At 40.2% G+C, this 18,829-nt stretch overlaps 1 protein-coding gene across 5 annotated transcripts in view; it reads right to left on the bottom strand.

The window, feature by feature from the left end:
* The window catches only part of col27a1b (collagen, type XXVII, alpha 1b), a 487,157-nt gene that overhangs the window by 105,616 nt on the left and 362,712 nt on the right, over nt 1–18,829 (bottom strand). For all 5 annotated transcript variants that reach the window (XR_011882827.1, XM_072240297.1, XM_072240300.1 and 2 more), the window contains 4 exons: nt 18,105–18,158; nt 11,739–11,792; nt 8,035–8,088; nt 1,407–1,514 (listed from right to left, as the gene is read on the bottom strand). Coding sequence is in view for 4 of the 5 variants with exons in the window: in XM_072240297.1 (XP_072096398.1) it covers nt 1,407–1,514; nt 8,035–8,088; nt 11,739–11,792; nt 18,105–18,158 (270 nt within the window). In the remaining variant the exon portion in view is untranslated. The remainder of the gene's footprint in view (nt 1–1,406; nt 1,515–8,034; nt 8,089–11,738; nt 11,793–18,104; nt 18,159–18,829) is intronic.

Here is an 18,829-nt window from a genome sequence, read left to right as displayed (position 1 = left end):
AAGTCACTCTTTCTAACAAAGACTCCATAGTATTTCTGAACAGTTTCACATGACACCTCAAAGCCGTTAAAATTTCCTTACCCTAAGATGAGAAGACAACATTGCTGGGATCAACTGCCTACTTCTCAAATGGAACTAGGTGCAATTCTTCCTCCACTCCCCCTACCTTCTGACTCTGACTTCCCCTTTTTCTTTCCAGTCCTGATGAAGGGTCTTGGCCCGAAACATCTTCTTTCCATAGAAGCTGCCTGGCCTGCTGAGTTCCTCCAGCATTTGTGTGTGTGTGTTGCTTCTCCTAAGTTCAGTATGGTTTATGGTGCCATAATATTTATTTTTAATAGTTACAGAGAATTGGTTCTTTAACGGATGACCCAGACTTTATAAGACAAAATAACCTCCTGGTAAACCAATTTCCTTACCCTAAGATGAGAAGACAACATTGCTGGGATCAACTGCCTACTTCTCAAATGGAACTAGGTGAATGAATAGACAACACTCTGCCATTTCTCCCCATACTTATGAGACAAATGTTTCCAGGAAATAAAACCCACATTTTCTGGATTATAACAGAATAATCCATGTGTTCCTGTACAGCATGTGACCTAACGTGAAATAATTCAGTGACCGAAACAACAGCCCAATTCTCTGATTGAAAGAGCCGATTTGATAATGCAATGCTTCAACAGTAAAATAACTAATGAAGCAATGATCTGTGTCCCAAACCGTGAAGAAATGCACAATCTGCTGTTTACTTCTCAGACAAGATTGGGTACCACAATGAAACACTCAGAATTCAAGATCATCAAGCAATAGGTGACAGCAGGAGTCATGCAGACTTATAGTTGGGCAACTTCATGCTATGGATGAGAAATCCTTCTAAGTCATTCATGGGATGTTTGCATCCTTAAATCTACCTTATCAACAGAAAGCACACAATGTATTTTTGATTCTATGAGAACATCAGATCACTTTGCTTGCAAATTTTCTGTTCTTAATAAAGTTGAAATAGGAAGTCACGCTGGTGATCCAAGCATATTGTAAAACTGAACATGGTTAATAATTCTGTCAATAATCTTCCACTTACTTGTTTCTTTTGTCAGTGCTGTTTCTCTCTCTACAGATGCTGCCTGATCTGCTTTTATTTCAGATTTCCAGCATCTGCAATGTTTTGCATTTTGATTATAATATTATAATTCTACCTTCACAATTGCACTTTCCATCAGGAATGGAATTACTTAAAGTGGTAAATTGTGGCTATATCACACATCAGGAAGCAAATAATTATTATATTAAATATTCCCACGCAGCAATATTCCTATGATGCAAGATACTTCAGAGTCATTGCTTGCAAATTGTTATCTCCAGGTATTTCACTTTCTGTGGAAATCATTAGAAATAGTTCTTACTTGTACTCCTGTGATTCCTGGTACTCCCGGTGGTCCTTCTTTTCCTTTCATTCCTTCTGGCCCCTTCTCTCCTTTATCTCCTTCAACCCCTGGGTCTCCTTTGTCACCCTAGTGGGAACAAAACACAGTGCTCAGCCAGATGTAGGGGAAGACTAGCAAAATATGTGACCTTCTAAATTGGGTTACATACGTAGCACGGCATTACAAAATTCAGAAAATATTATACATTTATTTGAAAGCACATGAACCCACCATTAATTAATTAAAACTACAATGATACATTGAAATCAAGTTTTAACATTTAGTAATCCCAACCAAAGGGGTGAGATTAGACGTACCAACCATGGCAGATTAAAGCTTAAGGAGTGGTTCGCATGAACTCACTAGCTAAAGACCAGCATGTTCTGCTTCACTGTTGTAAAGCAATAACAGAGAAACTGGATGGTTTGAGGCTCGACAGTAAAGGAGGTGAAAGGGACATGTCCTCTGCTGAGGCATTTGAGGTGTGCAAGGAGCAGGGAAGATGGAAACAGGTGGAAGTCGACAGGGGCATTTAGAAACAGGCAGGGAGGATAAGGAGAAAGCTCCAAGAGACGGTTAGATGGTTGTGAGAGAATTGCTTTAAAAAGGAGACTGAGGCTGGCATTTAGTTTTGAGATTTTTCAGATTTGGAAAACTAGTGCTGCTTAAACAGGGCCAACCAAATGTACATCTACCCAATGCAAACCATCTATGGCACTTCAAACACAGGCCCTATCTGGGTCATGGCAGGGTTGCTCTGATATGAATTTTTTGTAACCCGTACTGCCATTCTCCCAAATGCATATTCATGTATAAGGGCTGAACATTGGTCGGCTATTTGTAATGTCCCAACATTTGGTAAATCCCCTTAATTTCTCCAGATCTATCTGTTCATGAAAAAAAAAATCAGATTTGTTGAATCCCCACTTCCTTTCTGCTTATGGAATTTCAACATGTCCCTTAAACTGAGCTTGTGGTTCAAAGACACAAGAAAGTTTGCAGACGCTGGAGATCAGAACAACACGCACAAAATGCTGGAGGACTCCCAATGAAGGGTCTTGGCCCGAAACACCGACTGTTTACTCTTTCCCATAGATGCTGCCAGGCCTGCTGAGTTCCTCCAGCATTTTGTGCGTGTTGCTTGTGGTTCAAAGTGCTTGTTTATAGCCTCACTTACTTCATTTACTGTTTTAACTCACTCTGATGTAGCCACATACATTTATTTTCATTACTATTTTCACCTACTTGAACTCCCAGCAGACACTGTCTTATTGATGCAGCCGGTGCCATGCTGACTTCAAATATTACTGTCAACACTGAAGGCACAATAATCAAGACTTTTCCCCCAAATTCTGCCCAGAGACTGCCACCGACTTTGTCACTATCATCTTTGTTTACAATCTGGGATAAAAGTGCTGTCAGGTTCTGCATTCGGGTATCCCAAAAATTCACCAAATTAATTAAAATTGATGGATCTTACTCCAGAAAAAGAAACTATTGAGAAAACTAAGGAGTTTGTGAGGAACAGCGTAAGCACGAAAAAAAAAACATATTCCAGAAAGCTGCCTGTATTTAATAAATGTTCTGATGCGGCATTACTTGCGTGTTCCTGCTTTTTTAAGTTAACATTCATACATCAAAAAATACTTGTGTGTGTCCAACTGGAATGTTATTTAAGAATAATGAGCAGTAGTGTTTTAAGTACAGACGGACTTCTTAATAGGTCCTGTGGTAATTGAAGTTGGTTTGACTTTAAATAGTCTGTTGTAAAAACACTGAGCATCCATACCCAAACTCTAAGACATCTAACCAATAGGTGGGTTACAAGCTATTAAATATGATTATAGTACTGGGCATATATTGCAATTGCACTGCAATACATTTATATCTTGAAGTTCAAGTTTGGGTTCTAACAACTTCTCAATCACAAGTCAGATTTAACCACTACACCTTTCGTATAGTTAATCCCGACAATTTAGGGTCAAAAATCTACAGAAGTAGCCAGGAGATCTGATGTCTAATGTTTGTCATGAGATCAGAGTATTACCTCAAGGCATTGATCCATTTGATTCACAAAGTCTTTTTGACCCAAAAGCCAACATGTTGAGAATCTACAAAATGTAACAAATACTTTACCTTTTGGGCTCAAAATGCTTTTTCAATATGCATCAGCTTTAAAAACTGTTCACTACCACTCTCATCAATTATACCAGTGCCCAAGAAGAGTGTGGTTATCTGATTCAATGACTATCATCCAGTTGCACTTACATCACAGCGATGAAGTGTTTTGGGAGGCTGGTGATGAAACGTATCATCTCCTGCCTGAGAGGCGACTTGGAACCACTCCAATTTGCCTATCGGAGCAACAGGTCCACAGCAGATGTCATCTCATGGACTCTTCACTCAACCCTGGAACTTACAGCTCAGCATCAATACCATCATCCCCTCAAGACCAATCTACACGCTCCAAGACTTTGGCCTCAAACCTCCTTGTGCAATTGGATCCTGGATTTCCTCACGTAGACTCCAGCCAGTTCAGATAGACAACAATGCCTCCTCCATGATCTCCATCAGCATAGGCGAGCCACAAGGCTGTGTGCTTAGTCCCCTGCTCTACTCGCTGTACACCTATGACTGTGTGGCTAAGCACAGTTCCAATACCTTATTCAAGTTTGCTGATGACACCACTGCTATAGGCCAAATCAAAGGTAGTGATGGATTAGCACACAGTAAGGAGAATGTAAATTTAGCTGAGTGGTGTCACAACAACAACCTCTCACTCAATGTCAATAGGACCCAGGAACTGATTGTAAACTTCAGGAGGGGGAAACCAGAGGTCCATGACCCAATCCTCATTGGTGGAGAGAGTTAGCAACTTCAAATTCTTGCACATTACTATTTCAGAAGACCTGTCCTGGGCCCAGCACGTAAATGCAATTGCAAAGAAAGCATGACAGTACCTCCACTTCCTTAGGAACTTACTAAGATTCGTCATGACGTCAAAACTCTGACAAACTTCAGAGTGTATTGACTGGCTGCATCACAGCCAGGTATGGAAACACCAACGCCTTTGAATGGAAAATCCTACAGTAGTTAGTGGATTCAGCCCAGTACATCATGGGTAAAGCACTCCCAACCGTGGAGCATATCTACATGAAACACTGTCGTAGAAAAGCAGCATCCATCATCAGAGATCCTCACCACCCAGGCTATGCTCCTTTCTCACTGCTGCCTTCAGGTCCAAGGTAAAAAAGCATCAGGACTCACACCGCCAGGTTCAAGAACAGTTACAAACCCACAATCATCAGGCTCCTCAACAAAAGGGGATAACTGCACTCGCACATCCATTGAGATGTTCCCACAACCAATGATCTCACTTTAAGGACTCTATCTTGTTATTTCATATTCTTGTTATTTATTACTATTTATGTATATTTGCATTTGAAGAGTTTGTTGTCTTTTGCACTCTAGTTGATCTTTCATTGATCATGTTGTAGTTACTATTCTATAGATTTGTCAAGGACACCTGCAGGAAAATGAATCTTAGCGTTGTATGTGGTGACATATTCTATATGTACTTTGCCAATGAAATTTACTTTGTACTTTGAAATATCTTCCCTCCTTGAGAAAACAACCTGCTTTTCTGCTGTGGTCTCTTTAATCCCATGGGTTTTAATTTTGCTGATTATTATTATGCCATAATCAATTCAATTCTTTGCATTTTAATTAGTATCATTATTTTCAGAAAAGATCTTGTCTAAGACGGACATTAGTGTCCTTTAGCTTCTTGCAGATGAGTAAGGTTTTAAAAGAGATTTTAGTGTTTATTCTATGAAAACTTTTCTAATTAAATTAATTATAAGGAAAAATGTGGCACTCCTTTTCTGATGAAATGTTTCCTTTCACAACATACAAAACATAAATCAGAATTTGTGTAAAAAAGAAAATTCCATTCAGCCTTTTATGGGCTTGTAAAATCCAGATAGCATTTTAGTTAATAGAGCACTTAATAGTCACTCCTGTAATGATCACCAATTTGCCTATAGCATAATCACACAAGAAGAATGAAATTTAGTGATCAGTTCATGCAATTTAAAGCAAAAACAAACTCTGGTGGAATTCAGTGGGCCAGGCAGCAACCATGGAGGCAGAGAGATGGTTAACATTTCAAATTGAGAACCTACATCACAGAACTTGTGTCTCCCTCTGCTTAATTGTTGGCTAAGGAACAATGGTCAGACAATAGACATAATTACATTTCTCACATTCAAAATTGGACTATTGGATCTTGTGTGTCTTATTGAGAGGGCTCAGAGGACCATGATTTAATGTCTCAAACAAAAGATAGCACCTTTGACAATGCAATAATTTCTCAGAACAGGAGCACTGGAGTAACAGTTAAGAGATTGTCTACATTGTAGGATGAACTTCAGAAAAAATTATTACTAGAATGAGTAAGCACATTTGCCTCTGGATGGTAAAACAGCTTAAACTATATGAATAACTTTAATACTTAATAAATATTTAAATCATGTCATTAATTCAAATTTGTGGAGCATTATACCTTACTTTATATAAATTGTTTTCAAATCCATGTTCCTTGGTGGACATCATTGGTTACATTCTTGGATCAATTGGTGAAACAAATGACTTGGGATCAGGGATTCAGTTTACAGAAGTGGTCAAAGTTCAAAATTCAAGGTGAATTTATTATCAATGGACATACAGGTTACCATGTACAACTCTGTGATTCATTTTCTTGTGGGCATACTTAATAAATCGAACAACCATTATAGAGTTAATGTCCCCACCCACCAACAGGGTGGACAACCAGTGTGCAAAAAACAACAAACTGTGCAAATACAAAAGAAAAAAAACAATAAATATTGAGAACATGAGATGAAGAGTCTTTGAAGGCGAGTCCATAGGGTGTGGGAACAGTTCAGTGTCTGGGCGCATAAAACTGAGTTAAGTTTACTTATTTAGATAGAGCGTGGAATAGGACCTTTGAGCCACACTGTCCAGCAACCCTCGATTTAACCCTAGCCTAATCATGGGACAATTTAGATGACCAATTAACCTAATTACTGGTTTGTCTTTGTACTGTGGGAGGAAATTGGAGCACCTGCTTGAAACCCACATGGTTACGGGAAGAACATTCAAACTCTTTACAGACGGTTATCTCCAGGGTTCAAGAGCCCAATGACTGAGGGGTACTAACCGATCCTGAACCTGGTGAGAGTCCTGAGGTTCTTGTACCTCTTCCCTGACGGCAGCAGCGAGAAAAGATCATGACCTGGGTGGTGGGAGTCCCTGATGATGGATGCTGCTCTCCTGTGACAGTGCTCCGTGTGTTCAATGGTTGGGATGGCTTTACCCGTGACGGCCTGGATCGTATCCACTACTTTTTGTAGGATTTTCTGTTCAAGGACATTGGAGTTGCTATAGCAGGCCATAATGCAGCCAGTCAATATACTCTCCACCACACATCTAAAGAAGTTTGTCAAAGTTTTAGATGTCACGCTGAATCTTCGCAAACTCCTAGGGAAGTAGAGGCGCTATTGTGCTTTTTTCATAATGGGACTTGCGTGCTAAATCCGGAACAAATCCTATGGAAAGGTAGCAATGAGGAATTTAAAGTTGCTGACCTTCTCCACCTCAAGTCAATAATCAGCTCCTTGGTCTTGTTGACATTGAGTGAGAGAGGTTGTTGTTGTGGCAGCACTCAGCCAGATTTTCAATCTCCCTCCTATAAGCTGATTCGTCACCACCTTTGATTCAGCCAACGACAGTGGTGTCATCAGCAAGCTTAAATATGGTATAGGAGCTGAGCTTAGCCATACAGTCATAAGTGTAAAGTGAGTAGAGCAAGGGGGCTAAGCACACAGCCCTGTGGTGTACCTGTGCTGACGGAGATTGTGGAGGAGATGCTGTTGCCAATCCAAACTGACTGGGGTCTACAAGTGAGGAAATTGAGGATCCAGTTGCACAAGGAGGTCTTGAAGCTTATTGATTAGGTTTGAGGAGATGATGGTATTGAATGCCGAGCTTGATAAAGGGCGTCCAGATGTTCCAGGGTTGAATGAAGAACAACGAAACGGCATCTGCTATGCACCAGTTGTGCTGGTAGGCAAATTGGAGTGGACCCAAGTCACTACTCAGGCAAGATTTGATATGTTTCAAGAGAAAGTTGAAGAAGGAGATTGAAGTGGATTGAACAATCTGGCCCATTGTTGAAGAGGCCAGATTGCAGTTTAGGCAGGATCTCAGTGTGAGTCTAATTTTAAAGCTCAAACAACTACTGTGAAATGTAATGTAGTAAGTATCACTTGAGGCAAAAAGGCATGAAGAAAAACATAACAATCCACTAAAGATCTGTTCCTTCTGCTTTGAAGAATTAGACTTGGAGAAACTAAAATCTTCAAGATCTACATTTTAAATATGTGCTGATATACTGTATTCAAAATGCTAATTTAAAATCTTATATATATATAAAATTCAGATATACTGGATGCTGAAGCCAAAATTATGCTTGTATTATTGTTATAGAAGTCTATTCATATTTCAGACTAATTGGTATTACACATCCATTCTTGAAATGCCTTACCTTGATCCCGTCAATTCCCGGGGGTCCATCATCACCAACCAGACCAGGCTCACCCTTTGTAAATAAAAAAAGGAACGATTATTGAAGATGTCAGTTTCATTTGGTCATTATATGGTAAGAAGATATTTTATAAAGCATGATTTGTAAGCATTTGTAAAAATTACTTCGCAAACGTTGCATTTTCTAGATGTTATCTCACTCAAGACCAGATAGAGATTCCAGATGGACAATGAGGAGGAGTAGTTGTTGCAATCAGAGCAGAGAATGGCAAAGTCTGACACTTCCAAAGATGTTTTAAATTATGTGCCGACAAAAGCTAAGGACTTTGCAGGCTCTAACAGGGGAACTCTTGACCTACAAGGATGCTGAATAAAACAAACACATTTTCTAATATCCTGATGGTACGTATTTTGTGTATTTAAATATACCTATCATTATTTGGAAAACTCTTGAGTTTTATATCACTAATTCCTAGAGCCAAGGAGTGATCTGTAAATTTGCTGATGATACAACCACTGTTAGCAGAATCTCAGATGGAGATGAGAGGGCAAACAGGAATGAAATAGACCAGCTAGTTGAGTGGTGTCACAGCAGCCAGCTGGAGCTCAATGTCAGTAAGAACAAAGGGCTGATTGTGGACTTCAGGATGGGTAAGATGAGAGAACACAAACCAGTCCTCACAGAGGGATCAGAAGTGGAGAGAGTGAGCAATTTCAAGTTTCTGGGTGTCAATATCATTGAGGATCTAACTTTGACCCAACGTATTGATGCGCCTATAAAGAAGGCAAGACAGTGGTTATATTTCATTAGGAGTTTGAGGAGATTTGGTTTGTCATCTAAAGCACTTGAAGATTTCTACTGTTGTATTGTGGACAGCATTCTGACAGACTGCATTATCACTGTCTGGTATGGGGTGTGGTGGAGGGGGTGCTACTGGACAGGATCAAAAGAAGCTGCAGAAAGTTGTGAAATTACTCAGCTCCATCTTGGGTACTAGCCTCCATAGTATTCAAGACATCTTCAAGGAGCGGGGCCTCACAAAGGCAGGTTACATTGTTAAGGACCCCATCACCCAGGACATGCCCTCTTCTCATTGTTACCATCGGGAAGGAAGTAAAGAAGCTTTGGGAACAGCTTCTTCCCCTCTCCCATCTGATTTCTAAATGGGCATTGAACCCATGAACACTATCTCACTTAAAAAAAATTATTTCTGTTTTTGCACTACTATTTTTAAGTTTAATTATATATATATATATATATATATATATATATATATATATATATATATATATATACTTACTGTAATTTATTTACTTTTTTCTATATTTATCATGTATTGCATTGGACTGCTAAGTTAACAAATTTCACAACATATGCCGGTGATATTAAACATGATTCTGATAATCATTTATTTGAATCAGTGATATATTAGAATTGAGAGGTGATCACAGAACCTTAGGTACAATCTTGCACCAGAGTTGGTCTTGCAAAAGGATGTAACTATATTATCGAAGAGCAACAGATGAAAGTAAGTATTCCTTAATGCTACTAACTTGGTTGCCAGAAAATGAATACTTAGGTGTGCTTATGGAAATTGAGATAAAACTATTGTCAAAAATTTATGGCATCCAATCAGTCAGTCAGATTGTCTATATGAACTAGAAAGAGAAAATGTTGCAAATATTCAGCAGGTCAGGCCACATCTGTGGGATGGGTGGCAGAGTTAACATTTCAGTTGGAGATCCTCTCTCAGCACAGGGAAGAAGAGAAAAACTAGTTTGTTAAGCTGCAAGGAGGGTGAGGGAGGGGCATTTCTCTGATAGGGTAAAACCAGGATGCTCATGGGGGTAAACTGTAAACTGGTCAATAAGTGGCTGGTAGCAGACAGAGAGTGAGAACTTAGGCAAAAGAACATAGGAGATGTGAGCTGCAGAGTTGGAAATCATGCCCATGAGGTCAAGCTGGGCATGTCTTACACTTGCAGAGAAAGTTCACGGAGTCCCTCAGTGCAGACTGGGTCCTTCCGCTCACCATGCTCACACCGCCTACGCGAATCCCATTTGCTCAACCTCCAACCAGCGCTTTGGTTAGCACAATGCTTTACAGTATCAGCGACCCGGGTTCGATTCCCGCCGCTGCTTGATAGGAGTTTGTACGTTCTCCCCGTGACCACGTGGGTTTCCTCCGGGTGCTCCGGTTTCCTCCCACAGTCCAAAGACGTACCGGCTGGGGAGGTTAATTGGTCATTGTAAATAGTTCTGTGATTAGGCTAGGTTAAATTGTGGGTTGTTAGGCAGCATGGATTGTAAAGCAGTAGATATCCAGATTAGATAGATAGATAGATAGTAAATAACTGGGCCAAATCCTACATTCTTTTATCGAGGTCTTCATGTTCTGACTCTCAATCTGTTCCCATAAAGTCACTGATCTGATAACTTCATTCATAACTTATCCCGGTGCTCATTCAAATTTTACCTCCTCAGAGATATTACTCCCTTTGCACCCTCTACTGCGCCCCCTCCCCCCATAACTTAACATGCTTCTTTCCAGTTATAGGAAAGGGTCTTTGACATGAAACATTAACATTACCTATGGTTCTCTTCCTGCAAATGTGGTCTGATCTGCTGAGTATTCCCAATATTTACTTCCAGTTTTGCTTTTCAAGTTTTTAGCATCTCTAGTTATTTGATTTTCTCCAACTGAATTCCCTGAACTATGCACTTTTGCTTCGGAAAATCACTGTGGCTTAAGTTCTTGATAGTTTGATCATCAGGTTGAAAAACACAAGGATAACTTCCATTTTCATAATACCAGCTCTCCAGTACCAAACATATTCATATTGTGAAGTACTATTTGGGTCAAATTAACCTTTTTAAATTTTGGGGGAAAAAGTAAATGCACAATAAATTTTCTATCTTTAGTTGGCTGCATAACCCACTTATGTTTGGTAACCTGAAGAAAGGGGTGGTGGGGTGGAAATACGTCACTACCAAAGGAGGTGAGAGGCGCTCCTTCACTCTGCTAGCCTGCAGTTCATCCTTGGGCAAGAGGTAGCACTTGCTTAGCCACTTGATCAGGGTTACTTGGAGCCATGGGAGTAGGTGGCAGATGGTCATATGAGCAGCTGATGCATATCACAGGTTCTGGTTATGCGACCATTGATGCAGGGCAGGCAATCTCTGAAGAGTATTGATAATGGTTGGGGTCACCTGTCCTGTAAAGACGCTGCCCAGAGGCGGCAATGGCAAAGCACTTCTGTAGAAAAATTTGCCAAGAGCAATGATGACTACAGAAAGAGCACGAATGCTCACATCATGTGACATGGCACATAATGATGATGTCATCTGACAAGGCACATAATGATGATGATGAACCTGAAATAAAGGAAATAACTTAACCCAAAAGAAAATCAGCTGGGAATAAACAACTTCTAGGCTTTGTGAGCTAGGTTAAGTCGCTGTTGATATTTCCCTGCACTCCTTTATTATTTTGCTTGTTAAAAGGGCCGTTTGTGACAATGGAAAAATGGGCAAGGTTTACACTGACGTTTGAAGAACAAACAGGAATTTAGGGAGATCCTCAGTGGAATGTGGAGATTTTCTTTCCTGATGGCTTCCCTATGCCATCTGAAGTAATGTTTTCGGAATATCTTTTCTATATGCTGAATTCAAATAGGATGAAATGCCACATTTTTGATCACTCACCCTTTGACCCATGAGTCCTTGTTCACCTGCAACACCAGCTGGTCCGATTGCACCCTGTCGTCAGAGGATTTGAAACATAAGCATTAATTCACAAGCTCAATTCCCTTTAGAAACGTTCAGTTCTGGACAAACCACAATCATTAAAGTATTGCTTTTTGCAAATGTTATCAATCTGCAAAAATTTAGAAAAATCATGCAGAGGCAATATTTGACAATATTTTTGTCATGACATGTTTTTAATCATTAATTGAACAGTCAATATTGAGAGTTTATGAAAATAAACATTGTTCCAGATTTTATGGTGGTGGTTGGCATCCGTCTGTCTCGAAGGACAATGGGTGATGACAATCATCATCACAAGCCTGGGTGGAAGCTATGGAGATCCTGAGATGCCCAGTCATCAAGATCCCCCTCTCGGCCTCACCAGTGTGGTCCAAGGGAAAGTTTATGAAGCAATACGTTTGTCACTAGCTTGGCTGCAGGAGCTGCCGGAAGGATGTTCAATGACGTCCAGCCACCCGAGGGGCTCCACTCCGGATTTGCTGTCTGGGTTTACTCCCGTAGCCTTCATCTCTCCCAAGGCTGCCCAAAAGGTAGTGGGGCTATTTAGCCATTGCTGTGGATTTTGTAGTCAGCAGCAAATGCACAACACTCACATGTAACTTTAAACCTGATGGTATTCATTGGGATTGAGTGGGGTTCATTGTCCGAATGAGTGAGAATTACATATGAGTGGAGTTGTCCTCTTGGTTAACGATGAAGTACAGAGTATGAAGTTGCTATTGGTGTACAGTGGTTTGTAGTATGTTATCTGCAGTGTTTGAATTGATATCATTTTATTTATCTTTCATATTCTCATATGATATAGGAGACTATTTGGCCCATTGCAGCTCTCAGAGCAAACCCCATGTTTTTCCCCTGTAGTTGATTCTCTTTCCCGACTGATCAACTCCCCAACACTGCCTCCCACTTCCCCTCCAATCCTGTTGCAAAGTACTGACACGGAGGGAAGCACATATTTGACTATGAATTGATCAGCACTTCTTTGGGACGTGGAATGAAACTGATAGACTTGGTGCAAGCCAACATGTTAATGGAAGAACAAGCAAACTTCACCCAAGCAGCGCTGGACGCCAGGGCTGAATCTGGATCACCGCAGCAGCTCCAATGGCTGTGCCATTAGTAGATTTTGCTCCATCTTAATAGACTGTTAAGAATTGTGATTTGTGTTTCTCCGTGAATGCAGAGTACAGGCGTAAGAGACAACTACCTGTATATCTCATTCGTAACGAATTAGTGGCTTGAGCAATGAAACTCCAATAATCCGACATCCTTGGGACTTGGACGGTACCAAACGTACGGATTTTCTATACTATTCACATCTTCTGGTAAGCTGGAGGCATGCTCGGATGCAGCAACCTCTCTGCTTCTAACCAAGGGTCGTTTTGTGTCTTTTTCGCAATCGCAAGACCCTGTTGGATATTGGTATATTGAATAGTGCGAGTCCAATTCGCCGGCTCAGTGGTGAGACGGACGGCGGGGGAGTTGTGTGGCCTGGACCATGCCTTCCTTCCTGCCTCAGGGCCACATGCTGCGGATGCTGAGGAAGGAGACGCGGGGGCTAGGTGCTGTTGCATTCTGCGCTGGACCCTCCCATCAGTGCTGCCCTCCAGTGTTCACTCGGAGGGAGACAAGCAGGATTGCATTTGTCTGCTGATACACTATGTGATATGAGGAACTGCTGTGGGCTTGTTCTTGCAGAGACGTGGCTACCAGACAGCATCCAAGCACCATCAATCTATAGGTTTTGACACTCAGGGACTTGGGTATATTATCAGTTTTTGTAACTACTGTATGTTTTTCTGCTAACTAATTATATTTGCTATATGTGCTGTCTTCTTAGCTTAAAGGTTACTGGAGAGCGCTTGCGCTGTGTTTCTGCCAACGGCGCTGGCGTGAGATTTTTGCTACAGAGAACAGTTCAGGCAATGATTGTGGAAAAGTATTTCTACTTTATATAAGCTGTGTATTTATCATATCATTCCTGCTTTTACTATATGTTACTGTTATTTTAGGTTTTATGTGTTATTTGGCATGATTTGGTAGGTTATTTTTGGGTCTGTGAACGCTCACAAAATTTTCCCATATAAATAAATGGTAATTGCTTCTTCACTTTACGACATTCCGGCTTACGAACCTTTTCATAGGAATGCTCTACCTTCGGATGGCGGGGGAAACCTGTACCTTACTTCCCATTTTTCTATTTATGATTTATAATTTAGATTTTTAATATTTACTAATTTTAATATTTTTTTATATTTAATATTTGTAATCCAGGGAGTGCGAAGCGCAGAATCAAATATCGCTGTGATGATTGTATGTTCTAGTACCAATTGTTTGGCGACAATAAAGTATAAAGTATAAAGTAATTGTTGCTTCAGCATTTTGTACCTTGGTCCCTGAGAAACGCTGCTTTGTTTGGCTGTATTCATGTTGTATGGTGGATTGACTATTAAACTTGAACTATTGGATACTATTCCTATTCTTACAGCAACCTAATTTTAATGTATTCTTCTTTAGTATTACACTATAGGATAATAAGTCATCCAGTGAATCTGATGAGTTTATAGTGATCACAGACAACAGAAATCCAATGCATTTAAAGGGACCAAGGAATAAAAGCTTTGATGAGTATAAAAAGAAAGAGGAAGCAAGATGCCTGTGCATTTACAAGGAACAGCGGGATTGGTCTCAATGGGAATGTGGCCCTGATGAGCTAAAACAGGGCTCCAATGAGTTTAAAGTGAGTGCAGGAACAAGAGGCCTAGTAAGTTTACTTGGAAACAGAACCAGTGAGACAGATGCTGAGCCATTGGGTTTTTTGAAAAAATTGGATAGCAAGCAACTAGAATTTTTCATATTTTATTTCCCATCAAATCATTTAATTGTGTTGAATGAAGTCTGCAACAGCATATCCTGAGAATTCTCCCTCTAACAGTAAATTCTATCATTCTGCATTTAACTACATAGTGTAAAATCTAATAATCCAGCACCTACATGGCCTAAATTTAGCAACTTCACAGCCTAAAATTCAGCACCTTCATGGCCTAAAATTCAGCACCTTCACAGCCTATTATCCAGCACTTTCACGGTCTAATAATCCAGCACCTTCATGGCCTAATAATGCAGCACCTTCACGGCCTAATAATCCAGCACCTTCACAGCCTAATAATCCAGCACCTTCACAGCCTAATAATCCAGTACCTTCTCGGTTTAATAATCCAGCACCTTCTCAGCCTAACAATTCCGCACCTTTACAGCCTAATAATCCAGCACCTTCTCAGTCTAACAATCCAGCACCTTCTCGGCCTAATAATGCAGCACCTTCACGGCCTAATAATCCAGCAGCTTCATGGCCTAATAATCCAGCGGTTTCACAGCCTAATAATCCAACACCTTCTCGGTTTAATAATCCAGCACCTTCTCAGCCTAACAATTCCGCACCTTTACAGCCTAATAATCCAGCACCTTCTCAGTCTAACAATCCAGCACCTTCTCGGCCTAATAATCCAGCAGCTTCACGGCCTAATAATCCAGCAGCTTCACGGCCTAATAATCCAGCAGTTTCACGGCCTAATAATCCAGCAGTTTCACAGCCTAATAATCCAACACCTTCATGGCCTAATAATCCAGCACCTTCTCGGCCTAATAATTCAGCACCTTCATGGCCTAAAATCCAGCACCTTCACAGCCTAAAATCCAGCACCTTCTCAGCCTAACAATCCAGCACCTTTTTGGCTGAAGCAATGGCAAACAGGCACATTTTCCGGACTATTTGGTGATTCCTACCAGTGTCCCTCTATATTTAAGACTCTGATGTTTTTTTCAGTATGTAGCACAGTATTATGACATACAACAGTATGGGTAAGAGAGACTGATAACTTCAAAGGAAATAGGCCCCTGATGAGTTTAAAAGGAACAAAGAAACCGGGATCCAGTGAACTGAAAGGAAGCATGTGGAATGGACTCTGGCGATGTTAAAGTGAACACTATTCATAGGGCCCTGGTAATTTTGAAGGGCGTACGGGAAAAGGGGTGTTGGTGAGTTTAAAGGGAGCACAGGAAACAACAGCCAGTGAGCCGAATGCTGATTGATTGGAGTAACAGGAGAGTGCAGTTCAGAGTTTGATTGGAATTGCTGACCTACAAAGTTGCTGACATCATCACAGTAGTTATGGAGGTGCTGAGAGTGTTGCCAATTGCACCATCACAAATTACAGCCAAAGAGCAAAGGCCAGATTTTAGACCACCTGTATTGTTACTCATAGGTAGATAATGTTACAAAAAGACAAGCAAACTGAGTGAGTGTGCGCAACTATGACAGGTGAGTTCATAGTGGAGAGAAAGAAAATCTGCAGTTGCTGGAAATCCAAGCAACACACATGAAATGCTGGAGGAACTCAGCAGGCCAGGCAGCATCTATGGGAAAAAAGTACAGTCAACATTTCGGGCCAAAACCCTTCAGCAAGACCGGCTGGAGGGTCTCGGCCCAAAGCATCGACTGTACCTTTATCCATAGATGCTTCCTGGCCCGCTGAATTCCTCCAGCATTTCGTGTGTGTTAGAAAGAAAATGATTCACTTTGGATCAGAAAAAGATAAGAAAGGTCCCATAGTTGCTTTTTCTAACATGCAGTTAGAATCTGTGGGTGAGCAAAATGATTCAAATATCTACAGATCAGATTCATTACTATTTCGTGCACAAGTATAAAATTAAAAAAGGAAGTCTAATAGCTTTTGGCCTTTATCTCCAGATGGCTGAAATTCAAAAATGAAGAAATAATTCTGATCCCATCTAGAGTGCTGTGCTCAGTTTTGAGCATGGCCCCCAAACATTCAAAAAGATGTGGCGCAGATTCACTGAATTATAAACAAAAAAAGTTAAATTATATGATCAGGTTGGATAAACTTGGCCAGCAGTCCCTTGAGTTAATACATCTGAAGCCATTTAAGTGAGATTCTTATATATAAAGAAAAGATTTCTGTGTTGGGAAAATGCAGAAGGAATACTTACAATTAAATTCATAATTAACAAGCATTTTATCATAACGTTTTGAATTTCTTCTTCAAGAGGTGGAGATGCCAAATTAATGGACATTTTCAAGGCCGGTTTATCAGAAGGATATCAGGTCAAGTCAAGTTTACTGTCATTTGACTAAACCTGTATACTGTCAAATATTTCTCTGAACAGGGTGTAAAGCACAGTAGTACATGTAACACACAATAATTTAGGAAAGTAAGGATAAAAACTACAGATGAATTATGCATAAATAAAGTGCATAAAATAAAATATTGTTAGGTACAGAGCAGATTAACCAGTGATACTTCGAATGTAATGTGGCAGGGAGATCAGAAGCCTAATGGCCTGGGGAAGAAACTGATTCACATCCTGACCGTTCTTGTTTTTATGCATTGGAGTTTCTTGCCTGATGGTAGAAAGTCAAAGAGGATGCTGGATGGATGGATGGGATCCTTAGTAATACTAAAGATCCTATGCACATAGTGCTCCTGATAATTATCCCCGCTGGATGGTACAAATAGGAATATGAAGCTGGTAACTGGAATTGATATATTGAAGAATGCTCATCTAATTGATTGGTGAAACCCCCTCTGAATGGCTGAATGACTCTTCAAATTCAAAGCCACACATTTAACTTGCTGGAAAGTTCAATGAGTGTAAAGTAAGAAGAATACAGTATATTTTAAGCTATGTTTGCGTACATGCAAGTACTTGTGTGGTTGACTAACCACCATAAATAAAAGTTAAATGAATTAATTTGATAATTGTTATTCAAACATTTCTACTGCTGCACGTTTTGCATCTGGTGCAATATAAACTTTGCCTGCAGCTAGTACACAGGCTGGAAATGCAGAAACTTAGGAGTTGGCAAATTCTTTCAGCTGGAACACTCCACAAAAAAAAAAATCCATTTAGGATGGCAGATTTAACTATTTCTGATTACAGTAAATACTTATACCCTGTTTACTTCTCTATTTTTAGTTTATAAAGTTTAGAAATGGGCATTTTTCAAAAACCAGTTCCTACAGTATTGCCGGATGGAAAACAGGTGCATACTTGACTAACTGCAAAGAAAGCTCAGAGCACAGAGGGCTATTCTCAGAAAGATTTGGTCCACTTTCCCTTTCCACTGAAGTTTTTCAGGAAGAATGGAGCCTGCTGTAGTAATTCTGGCTTATTCTGTCTGGCTGCCCAGTTGGAATGGGTTTTAATGAGAGAGCCAGTCTTCAAAACAAAAGCCTCCATTATCCTTGGAACTTTCAGCTAGAATTGATTAGAATGTCGTACCTTTTCTCCGACTTCACCTGGGAGCCCAGGCTCACCAATAGGACCAGGAATCCCCTAAAAAAAAATAGAACGTCATGGCAATCAGACTCAATGTGCTGTCCAGAAGAATTATTAAATGAGAAGTTGATATAAGAATATATCAGTTGAATATACAGGTTGAAACTAGTCAATGCAATATATCAAAACAAAGCAACTTCTTTCTACTCTGCTTGTCTGAGGAAAAAAAAACTTAGTATATGCTAAATCTTCATGCAAGACCTCAGCGGAAATCTGGGAAATTGGGGTTGACAATGAGTATTGGAAGTAAAAGCTTCCAGAGAGGAAAGGTTAGGTTTTCAGCTGGGCAGGTAAGGGAGGCTTTGTGCATCCAGGTTCATCGCTGACCCCCGCAAACCGGCACATGATCCAGGAAGAGCATTCCAGGCAGTGAGTCACCCACAGAGATATCTTGCTTTATTTGAGACATTACAACTATTTGTCATCTTAAGTGGATGCATTAGATCCCACAATGCACTTTTAAAATAGAGCAGGCAAGCTCCCACATTTCTGCATTACCAACACTCGTTATGGCCATTTTCACTAATCTGCTGGTGGTTGTAATTTATGACTGTTTTGTTTCTTACAGAGATGATACTTCAAAAGACCTTTACTGGCTACAAGTTGTCTTGTAAAGCTCTGAGGAGTAAAGGATATTATAAGAATGCAAGTTATTTCTTTTTTTTCCC

Source organism: Mobula birostris, chromosome 22, assembly GCF_030028105.1.
Source record: "Mobula birostris isolate sMobBir1 chromosome 22, sMobBir1.hap1, whole genome shotgun sequence".
Lineage (NCBI taxonomy): Eukaryota > Metazoa > Chordata > Chondrichthyes > Myliobatiformes > Myliobatidae > Mobula > Mobula birostris.
This window is presented reverse-complemented; position numbering and strand designations above follow the sequence as displayed.